Source organism: Paroedura picta, chromosome 4 (genome assembly GCF_049243985.1).
Source record: "Paroedura picta isolate Pp20150507F chromosome 4, Ppicta_v3.0, whole genome shotgun sequence".
Classification (NCBI taxonomy): domain Eukaryota; kingdom Metazoa; phylum Chordata; class Lepidosauria; order Squamata; family Gekkonidae; genus Paroedura; species Paroedura picta.
In genome coordinates, this window is record NC_135372.1 from 81100294 (window position 1) to 81111911 (window position 11618).

An 11618-nucleotide genomic window follows, 5' to 3' on the forward strand; every position below is an offset into this window, starting at 1 on the left:
CAAAGCAACTAAAGGGTGCTCTGTCCTGACTCCTATTGATGATGTCATCAGCCAGTGCCAAGAAAAAGAGGACCAGCTGATGATATCATCAGCAAGTGCCAAAGAACACAAAGGTAAACTGTGGTCATGGACATGATATGTGATTTGATGGTTAGTTTGGGATGTCCTAATGCCAAAACCCCAAGGATCCATCAGGTCTCTGCTTTGGAACCATGTTTTTTGCTCTGTGGTGTTGCCACAAACTTTAACAAAGTTTCTATTGCAAAAGACAACCTCTGCTTTTTCATTTGCATTTCTGAAAAAAATTGTTGAGACTTCCATGATTATAAAACATGTATATAAAACATGTATAAGATTCTTGTTTTCTTGGTTTGCATGATAATTCTTGCATGATAATGACTTAGAGATTCATGCTCTTGGAGCCTTGATAGTGTGGGTTTTGAATATTTACCAAGTTCATAGGCACATTTCTGTAAGAAATTACTAAGTTTGGCTTTTTTTTCCCAAAAGCAATGTTCAATATAACACAGGTAATCATGTCCAATACTAAAAAGGTTTGTATCCAAGGCTGATATCCCTTTCAAAGACATATGCTTTCTGTGTTGAGTTATTTTGTTTTGATCCCAAGACCCCTCCCTGTGCACAAGGGTGAGTTTGCCTGCAAACCTCAGTTCCTAACAATATTTTTGGCACTCCTTAGGAAAGTCTGGTGGGGCTTGCATAGACATGTGCACTGTTAGCCAAACACAATTCATGCATAAATTTATAAATATAACCAAGTATGCATTTTGTGGAAAGTGTAACGAACGCAATAAACAATCATGTCAACAACTCACCATCAGGTATCTAGCAGCATATAATTAAAAGCTGCCAATCAACTACTATTATTCAAAGTGTCATACCCACAAGATGATACATACCTTCTGGTATGTGCATGGACAATGTACTGGTGGTGTTCTTGACATTACAATGGTAGGTTACCGGGTGGTCAGAAGATGAACATTCACTGCTACTGGTATGTTTTTTAACCTCTGTGATCATACAAAGAAATTCCACTACTACATAACACTTATTTCAGATTAAATCACAACTAATACACATTAGAAAGGAAATAAGAAACAGATTAACCTTCATAAAATGGACTCATCTCCAGTAGGTAACGTTAGCTTTCTTTCAAAAAGAGGAACACATTTGTTATGTAGTATTAAAGCAGTTACAGTTACATTGCTAAAGGACAGAAGAGGAACTTGTCATGCCAGTGATCAACTCACTCAAGAAGTATTAACAGTTTGGTGTTCCCAACCAATAAGCACGCCTGCTCATGGGGAATCTTTGAAAGCTTGCCTGAGGAAGTCTGAGGAAGAGTGCTTGAACTCAAAAGCTCACACCTTGAATAAATCTTTGTTGGTCTTAAAGGTGCCACTGGACTCTGATTTTGTTTTGTTGTGCGGCTTCAGACCAAGCCCATAGGAAACAAGGCAAAGCACGTCTTCCCGTAGGGAATAATGGAAAGCACACCTGCCCATAGGAAACAAGGCAAAGCACGTCTTCCCATAGGGAATAATGGAAAGCACACCTGCCCATAGGAAACAAGGCAAAGCACATCTTCCCAAAGGGAATAATGGAAAGCACACCTGACCATAGGAAACAAGGCAAAGCACCTCTTCCCATAGGGAATAATGGAAAGCACACCTGCCCATAGGGAATAATGGGAAGCATTCTATCTATCTATCTATCTATCTATCTATCTATCTATCTATCTATCTATCTATCTATCTATCTATCTATCTATCTATCTATCTATCTATCATCTATCTATCATCTATCTATCTTTATACCTCCCTCCCCAAAGGCTCAGGGCAGTTTACATCAAAAAGGAATTATACAGATACCTCAGTTTATAATAATACAATAATAACAATAAGCAACATTATGGAATGATAGAACACTGGGGAGAACAATGTCAATGTATAATGATGTCCCAGTAGGATGGGTGAGCCTGCAGTGATGGTTGTAGGAGGGAGGCTCAAGGGGGCCTCCGGTTGTCAGGGCCCGCCGCAAAGGCCCTTAACGAATTATTAATATCACTCCCGCGGAGCGGTTACAGATAAAGAGCATGACTTAGTGAATATGGCCACTGGCTTCATTAGGGAACTTTACATCTCTTTTTTTTAAAAAAACATTTTTTTGGACTTTATTTTTCATTGCAGCTAGTAAGTTTCTTCTTTTTCCTCTTCTATAATGCTGCCTTTCCAAGTCTTTTTACCATTGAGGAACCCCTGAAAGAAACCCTGGAATTGATGTCAGCAGCCTATATCTTCCTGCCATACCTCAGAAAGTCACATGTCACCAGAAGTCACCCAGACATTCCCACTGGGTGTGACATCACCAGGCCACTCCCACAGCACAGGAGGTCACAGCACAGAAATATTTTCAGATGATTTGTGAACAGAACTGTACCTGTACTCTGGGCTAGCTACCAATTTACTCTTCTTCCCCAAAGGGAGCCTGCAGAAATAGGGCCAGGGCAGGCTCCATCGCCTCCATTTGCCAGAAACAGGGATGGAGTAGGCCTATGCTGCTCTTTCTATACCCTCCCTGCCCGTTAAGTTAAAAAAGTTCTTACTTTTCTGGACTCCAGTCACTAACATCCGTGACAAGCCTCGGTCAGCAAAGATTTGTATGGTTGCCCCCCCTCCCCCCTCTCCAGACCCATCATTTTGGGAGGGGGGAAAATGGGTTGACATGACCACATATGGTCATAAATTAACTCTCAGCTAATTGTCGAGACCCTTCCAAAGCTGTTGCAAAGCCTGGGTTAGAATTTTAGAAGGATTTGCGATATCCAAGTTCAAGTCCTTATTCTGCTGTATAAGCTAGTCACACACTCTTGATCCAACTTTCATAGGATGGTTGTAAAATAACACAAAGCAGTGGAGAATGACATTAGCTGCTTTTGGACTTTATTGGGAGAAAGATGGGGTATAAATGAAGTAAATAAAATTAAAATGTTTGTGATAGATAACAAAACATTTAGTATCCATTGATTTTTAATTTTGAATTTTAGATGATATATTAGATTTTGAATTTTATTTCCAGAATTAAGAAATCTGGTTGCATTTATGGATGTGCTGACCCATAAACAAGAAGTAGAATCCATAGTTTTTTTTGTAAAGCAAGCCTCACCATTATACTCTCATACTACTTCTAAAATCCCTTTGCAGAACAAAAACATTTCAAAACCTAAGGATGGTCAACATTTTTAATATAATAATCATCATTTTAAGATATTTAGAATTTAGTCCTAACTTGAATCAAGAACATTAACAACAGAACATCAGTAACATATTTTATAACAGATAGTATTTAAAGTAGAATGTTATTGTTTTATTGTTATCCAAATATTATTTTCCCTGAATATTTATAGAGGTGAAGTTTCTCCCCTGCCTCTGCCTCTCAGGAAGATCTGTAACTTTTTAAACCATGATATTACTTTCTCCAAATTACATATGCCATGGAGCATCAAGCTGATTATGGCTTGTTTACCTTGCATCTGTCCAGCTGTTGCTGCTGCTACTATTAGCCAGGCCAGTATCTAAAGTGAAGCAGGTATATAGGAGAATTCGTAGCTGGTAGAAAGGGAGCTCTTGTGTTGGCCTAGCAAACAAATGTAACTCATAATGTTTTCAGCTTACAAAGATATGCCACTTAAAGCGGGTCAATACACAGACAATACATCATTAGGGCAATGAGTACAAGATAATTATTTCATTTTTATTCAGAAGTGTTCCCTGCTTGAGACTGAATAGCCAGATGGAAAAGAGATAAAAAACAGGCTGCTAGGGAAAGGTTTAACTAACCTATCCTTACCAGCTGCTACATGGTCAAAAATGGAACCCAGATATATTTATGTATACATGTGTTGCATACTGAGTTATATTTAACAGCTGCTTGATACCTAGATATGCTATGGTGATAAACCATGTGACTCACAATTCCATTTAGAGTTTCCTTGTTTTATGAAAAGAGGGTTTGTAGCATTAGCTGCTAACACACTGAATTTCACAATTCTTCAATTCAGTGGACATATTTTCCCTGTTGTTCTCAGTCTGTTATACACTTGCTATAAGAACTTTTATTTATAAAAAGACCTTGACTAGGAGATGGCCCTGTTCTGAGGCTTAAAAGAAATAAATTACCTAACTGCAGAGGTGGTTAAGGGTTACTAACAGGGCCTGAGAGCAGTTTGGGATGAGAAATAAGAGTGTGAAACTTTTCAGCTGATAGAGATAAGCAATAGCACCTGTTAATGTCTTTTAACAAGGCGCAGAAGATAATTTGGTATCACTGGTAACTTTATAGGTAGATTTTTTCAGAGCTATAGTTCAGAAATCTATGTTTACAACTACATTTAGGGATAAGAGTACTTCAGCAACCCATTTCATCTTCCACAAGCTACATGAGTTGAATTGAAGCTCTACCACACTCCATTCTCTCTATGAGTAGTACTGGAGTCATGATCAGTGCACACTGCACCAAACTCTCAAGTGGGAGAAATTCCTATGTGGTACAAAAGTTGTGAACCTAGCAACCTGAATGCTCTTATCATGTAAACCTGAATGAGTGCATAAGAATGAATGTCAGTTTAAACCAAAACAAAAATAATGGTTTCAGCAATACATTACTTGTACATATGAAAACTGATTACTAGTGCATTTCATGCTTAGTGGAGTATCAGGAACACTCTCCACTAGCATCTTCATGAGACAATGGATCACTTTGCTCACTCATCACTCCAGAATCTTGGCTATCCACAGGGGCAGCTGAAACACAAGAATAATCTAGTTATTTCAGTTTGCTTGCTTGAATTTCTTTTCATTCATTGCTCAGAATAAAGAACTAGGGGAATTTCCCTATATTTACTTTCCAGTACACAATATTTGTTCTCTTGAATCAAATGAACCTTTAAAAAGGAAAGCATATTTATCTTTGTTTGTGTATGTCTGCCTGATTTGTAGATTGTCGTTAATTAGCCCAGTTCCTCACTTACTACTGCCAATAGATATTTACTTCTTCCCCATATAGCTAAACTTTTTATTATATATTTACTGTACAAACAAACCATTACAAATTGACATTTCAAATCTTTAAAACATTTAGTGAAGTTTTTCCTGGACTTTGCAAGTTTTGAAAATAACACACAAGCTTCCCAGGCAGTAAGCATACAAAACTAAGTGTTTGAATTGTGACAAATTATAGCATACCATCAATCAATTTTAAAATAAAGCTGAAACTTATCATCAGTTTCTGCATGTAGGTGAAGTGCACTTGGAACAATGATAAGATAAGGATACCCAATATAAGTCATATGGTGAAACAAATTATCATTGATTTATTAAATTTAATTAAATACAGTGAGACTTGCTTCTGAGTAAACCTGCATAGGTTTGCACTGTAAAATGCAAGCAACAGGGATTCTTTGGACACATAACAAAACACATTGCACCCAGTTTCTGTCCACTGAGGTGTACAGATCTCACAGATCATGCTTTCAAGTATTTGATTTTATGTTTATGCCTCTCTGCTATTGGGCAACGCAATGTGAATATCAAGAGGGCAAGGTGACAGATTGTTTCTCCTACATATACGTGTTCCAAATATGTACACAGGGTTTATGTAACTGAGCATCCTGAAACTGGCTGATGTCATTCTCACTCTTACTCACCAGATGTTTCCTTGGCAGTTTCACCCACAACATTTAGTGGGAGAGGTGGTGGAATGTAGTGAATCCCTGGCAGAAATCCCTGAGGTATAAAAGGGGGCAGTGGAGTATAATAGCCAGGCTGAAAGTGCCCATTGGCATCTTGAATCTACACAAAGACAAAGAATCCAGTAATCACAGTTCAGTATGAATCTGACTGATCATATCAAACACACTGAAAGGACGGTGCCCAGGACTCTAAGCCAAAATATTTTCTACTGTTATATCACCCACACCATTTAGTTGCGTTATGTGGCTAAATATATCCTTCTGCACTACAAGGAAAAGCAGGAAACATTTTAATCCAGCAAAAAATGGTAACAGTACCATTTATCATGTCCATTTCTACATAATAACCCTCCATAGTCTTTTTAAATGGTTCCTGGACACATATAGCAAGAACAATGGAGTAAGAAAGGAACACAGTAACGACATATTTTGAACAAAAATACTTTTGTTATTTAATTCAGTTTATGATGCACCTACTGTAATCCCATTAGTAGGGACAATTAAGTCACATCTACCTTCTGCATAGTTCTAGTCAATCTACCTTCCTTCAGGAAAAAAAATGGCAGATCATTGCACATATTCTCTCAAAAACTATTATTTGAGATGCCATTTTGGGCTGTATCAACAGGGGCATCACATCAAAATCACAAGATGTCATAGTCCCATTGTATACGGCACTGGTCAGACCACACCTGGAGTACTGTGTGCAGTTCTGGAGGCCTCACTTCAAGAAGGACGTAGATAAAATTGAAAGGGTACAGAGGAGAGCGACGAAGATGATCTGGGGCCAAGGGACCAAGCCCTATGAAGATAGGTTGAGGGACTTGGGAATGTTCAGCCTGGAGAAAAGGAGGTTGAGAGGGGACATGATAGCCCTCTTTAAGTATTTGCAAGGGTGTCACTTGGAGGAGGGCAGGATGCTGTTCCTGTTGGCTGCAGAGGAGAGGACATGCAGTAATGGGTTTAAACTACAAGTACAACGATATAGGCTAGATATCAGGAAAAAATTTTTTCACAGTCAGAGTAGTTCAGCAGTGGAATAGGCTGCCTAAGGAGGTGGTGAGCTCCCCCTCACTGGCAGTCTTCAAGCAAAGGTTGGATACACACTTTTCTTGGATGCTTTAGGATGATTAGGGCTGATCCTGCGTTGAGCAGGGGGTTGGACTAGATGGCCTGTATGGCCCCTTCCAACTCTATGATTCTATGATTCTATGATTCTATCTGAGATGGGAAATGTGCACCTGAAGTGAAGCCAAGTGTCTATTTACATTAAAAGCAAAAGACAGTACTTGGATATGCATTTGATTTATGAAGCAAGGATATCTATGCCTAAAAGCAAAGATATCTGAGGACATGAACTTTCTGTAGCTATCCAAGCCTTTGATGAGGAAAAATAGAAAACAGTGGAAATAAGGGGGCAGGTTTCACACATCCCTAAGAACATCCCATCGACTTACTTTCCAGGACAAATGTTGAAATTAACTGGTGCCAAGAATAACTTTGCAAAAATATTTCAAGACTTACATCCTTAAAATCAAAAGACAGTTTCATTGTGCAATAATAAAGAGAAAACACCACTTACTGGCAAAGGAGCAACATTTCCTGGCCCATGACTACTAGGAAAGGGTCTGAAACCTGTTTGCAGGGGTAATACTGATGGAGGGGGTGGACCTCTATAGCCTGGTTGATTGATAGTGAATCCCACAGAGAATGGATGGTAAGGGTACATCCCAGAATACCCAGGATACACTTTAGGATGCTCTCTTTCTACCAGTTCTGGACACACAGCAGCACAGTCTTGAAGCAAAGTAGGATGGTCTACAAAAGAAACAAACCAGAATGCTTGGGCTGAATTTGTAGGATAGACTAACAGCAACAACAATATGTGAGATTGTTCTGTACTTTTGTACTTTGATAATTGCTTCTACTGTAAATATTCATTTCCTACCAGCTGGAAGTCCCTTAAAATGAATAGAATTTAATGGAGAGAATTGGTTAAAAGACCCAGACACAAGGGATTTAACTAGAGATGTTGGGGATTGAATCTGGGGTCCTATTCATGCAAAGCATATATTCTTCCTCTGAGTCACAGCCCCTCCCTTAGATACTTGGACAGCTTTGTTATTCACAGGTTAGCAAACTAGAAATTGACATCATGTGATATTGAAACAAATCCATACTGTCTCTGGATTTGCAGTATCTATGGATGGAAGACCTAGCAGTATGACAGCAAACCTGATGCAGTTAGAAACATAGCTTTATGCACTACTGAGAAACCATTCATTTATTTGAATTACTTACGTGATGCCCCTCGTGCTCCAGGATCAGTAAATTACAATATAAAATACAGTCAATACAAAAAAATTAAAAAATTAAAAACGTCAGAACAAAATCAGTTGTGGCCATGAAATTAGTAGAAAATAATTGTTAAAAGACAGCAGGAAATAGGGGAAGTTGCAAAAACAGGCAAATGCCTGGGTAAATTAAAATTAAAATTACTTTACCTGGCAGCAGGAAGGCAACTGGTGTGTATGTGTATGTGTGTGTGTGGGGGGGGGATAACGAGCCACTATGAAAAAGGCTCTCCCTCTGGAAACTAATCACATCACTTCAGAAGAGGGGGCTTAATAAAGGGCCATGCCAGATGACCTGAGTTAAGAGACGGTTCATATGGGAACAGGCAATACTGTTCCAAAATTATTTAAGTTTTTAAACTTAACGGCAAGCACTTATACGTGCCCAGAAATGAACATGTGGCCAATGTTGTTCTTTTAATACCAGGCAAGTAAGATGATAGTAATTTGCACCTGTAACTTTGTTGTAATAGTCCAATCCATAAGTGATCAGTAAACAGATAACCAGAACCAGGTCCTGCTAAATAAGAAATGGCTGCTGCTGTCTCACCAGCAATAGCTGGAGACTGGTACGGCATTTGTAGGTACAAATTTAACACTACCCCAGTGCTACAAAAACTGTTTATTTGGGGAGAGAAATTATCTCCAGAATAGACTGTAAGCAGTAGGATAAGCCAACCATCCATTCTGTATTCTGCATTTCAGAATAGAGTACAGGTAAGAAAAACAGCTGAATAGCAGAATAAGGGCAGAACCATAGATCTTTAAAAACATTTTTTTTTGAAAAGTTCAAAATTAGGAAACAATTCTGAATTGAAATAACATATTTTCTGTTTAAATGTTCTAGCTTCTTTTTTGATATCCAACTATTAGGAAGGAAGTCTTTTACTGGATATTTTAATGCAAGTATACTAGGAATCATCTTGCCAAAATTACCATTTTTAAGCAGTTGTCCAAAGCATCCATAATTGAAAAATTGGGAGAAATCCACACACCTCAATTCCTTGAGAGTTTCCTCTCCTCTCCACCCACTGTTTTTCAAAGCACTACATCTAAATGCAAAATAAGCTTCTATAATAAAGCCCAGTAAAATCTGTCATTTAGAGCTTGTTTTCTCTTTTATATAAGAGAATGTATTTTAGACAAATGTCAGTTTTGTCTGTATGGCAAATCTGCTTGCTTTAGGGGATGCCTGTAAAATATAACAGCTCATTTCAAGTCTAAAGTCTCTTAGCCTTGTTGCTAAATTGGAAGTTCAAGGATATGCAAGACCAGCAAATTCTTAAACAATGCCTGCCTGCAAAAATCTGTGGATTTTGGTCTTTTTTTCTTTTTCTTTTGAAACAATGAAGCACAGCTAAACAGCCTCCAAGACTGGATTTCTGCAGCTACAAAGTCCTCAGCTAGGATATGGAAACTGCAAAATAAACCATACCACCTTCTTAGGCAAAGAGCAACCCCAACTACCACTATCACTCAAACAAAACAATTTTACAACCTCAGGAACATGACCAGTACATATACCTAAGTCAATGAAAGTTGGAGAGCTAGGTTTAGGCGGCGTCTGGCTGGTTCCCATTCTGCCAGAGTCGGCTCCTTCATTCATGACAGGCCCATGATCGCAGGGTTGCATGGTGTTCAGTCTTGAGCTCTTTCTGATACTAACTGTGTGGGTCACTTGTCCTTCACTGGTGCCGCCCTGAGTAGGTGAGGATGTTTCCCTGGGTGGAGAGTCTGGTCCCTGCCTCTTCAAGGCCTTCTGAGCAGCCATGATCTTCTGGCGTTCAGTGATGAGAGCGCATTTCTCACATGGGCACTGCTTCCAGCGGCACTGGCCTGCATGGCCCTTGACCGGCACCACAAACCCATGGTTCCGGCAGCGTGAACATTTGGGGGCCCGAAGGGACTGAGCTACATCTTGGGCCTCCATAATAGTTGGCTCTGGCTACACCTTCAGACCAGTACCGAAGTGGTATATCTAAATAAAACCCAGCTCCTGCTCTGCAGCAGAAACTGGCTACACAATAGCAAGTTAGCTGGGAGCCTAGCATAGATAAGGGAGGAGCTCTGCTGTAATGAGAAAGAGAAATACTCTGGGTATTCCTAGCCCCCTGAGTGAGGACAGCAGTGCTTAATAGTATTCCCCAACAGGCAACAATTCAAGTATTTGAACGTTGTTGTACCTATTCAGAAGAGATTAGCTACCTTATGTTGCCTAGAGTTTTTTGGACTACATGAAGAGTTTTGAAACATAGGTCTTTAGGGGAAAAACAGTTTATGATTTGTAAGATGTCAAGTGTTGCAGAAAAATAAGATTACAAATAAAACAATAAACTACTGCAAATGTACTGATTTTGTTCTGTTTCTGTCATATATTTGAATGTGTAAGTAAATCTCTAGTTGTGTCTGAGTAGACAGCCATGCTGAATCCACTATTCAGTTGTATTTACAGTTGCATTTACTAGGTTTACTGTGTTTGTTGTTGACATATCTGTCTAGTTATGACATCTATCTAGTTATGAACCTTGTATTTGAGTCTTACCTTGTATTTGAGTTAGTTATAAGATAAGCAGCAAATAGGTTTAATGTGGACCGTTTATGCACTGGAGGTTTTGTGCCAGGCTGCAGGCTGGAGTTTTAGTCATGGCAGGTTGCCCCACCTCTTCCTGCACCTGCATGGGGGAGCATTTGGCCTGGTGCACCTCATCCGCCCCCTATTTGTGCTCCTGCATAGGAGCTGGGGCAGTGAAGTTCCCAGTGCATAAACGGTCGTGGCGAAGAAGGTGGGATTCAACAAGCCTTTTTGTAAGGGCTGTGAAATTACCTGAGCTGTACTTGCCAAGTAGAAGCAGTACCTTAACATCAATGAAATTTACCAGAAAACTATGTAGCAGTGCTGGTATTATGGGGGGGGGGGGATCCAGTTTTACAACCAGACTGCTCTAGAGAAACTTGCAAGCAAGTGTTTTTTAATGGTGCGTGTTGTTCAGTAACATTAATCATGCGTACTTTCCAATTTGATAATAAGGGGAAGTTTAGATTTCACACGTGGCACTAACTGGAAAGAGAATCTTTCCCCTCATTTACAACAGAATTATTTTTTAAAACGTTCAGAACACTGTGATATTAAAGGTGCTTTAAACCAGTGGTCCCCAACCTTTTTATCACTGGGGACCACTCAACACCGGGGACCACTCAACGCCTTTTACTGAGGCCCAGAGGGGGAGGGTAGTTTACTCCTCTACTTTCAACCACTGCCCTAACGCTCTCTGATCGCTATGGTAATGTTTAAACATCCCTTCAAAATAAGATACAGACACGCCACAACAATGAACATAAGGAACATTTTATTTTCATGGACATTTTAACTCATGACAATGACAAATCAATGGGAACCCTGAGCTTGTTTCTCTGCAACAAGATAGTCCCATCTGGGAGTGATGGGAGACAATGACACCTGAAGTGTGTTGTAAAGGGCCGGGGGGGATGAAGTA

General features: G+C 39.5%; 1 protein-coding gene across 1 annotated transcript; it reads right to left on the bottom strand.

The window, feature by feature from the left end:
- Positions 1-3049: 3049 nt before the first annotated feature.
- DMRTB1 (DMRT like family B with proline rich C-terminal 1) lies at positions 3050-10090 on the bottom strand. The gene is made up of 4 exons (XM_077333683.1): positions 9649-10090; positions 7353-7588; positions 5726-5870; positions 3050-4823 (listed from the first exon to the last, which is right to left on the bottom strand). The coding sequence occupies exons 1-4, from the start codon at positions 10052-10054 to the stop codon at positions 4735-4737; spliced, it is 876 nt and encodes a 291-aa protein (XP_077189798.1). The 5' UTR covers positions 10055-10090; the 3' UTR covers positions 3050-4734.
- Positions 10091-11618: the final 1528 nt, after the last annotated feature.

Excerpts from the sequence above, each read along its gene's own strand:
- DMRTB1 (XM_077333683.1), bottom strand. The coding sequence starts at position 10,054 with ATGGAGGCCCAAGATGTAGCTCAGTCCCTTCGGGCCCCCAAATGTTCA. Across the intron at positions 7,589-9,648 it reads TCCAACTTTCATTGACTTAG|ACCATCCTACTTTGCTTCAA; the intron begins GTATATGTACTG and ends TTTCTTTTGTAG. Across the intron at positions 5,871-7,352 it reads GAAATGTTGCTCCTTTGCCA|ATTCAAGATGCCAATGGGCA; the intron begins GTAAGTGGTGTT and ends GTCTTTGTGTAG.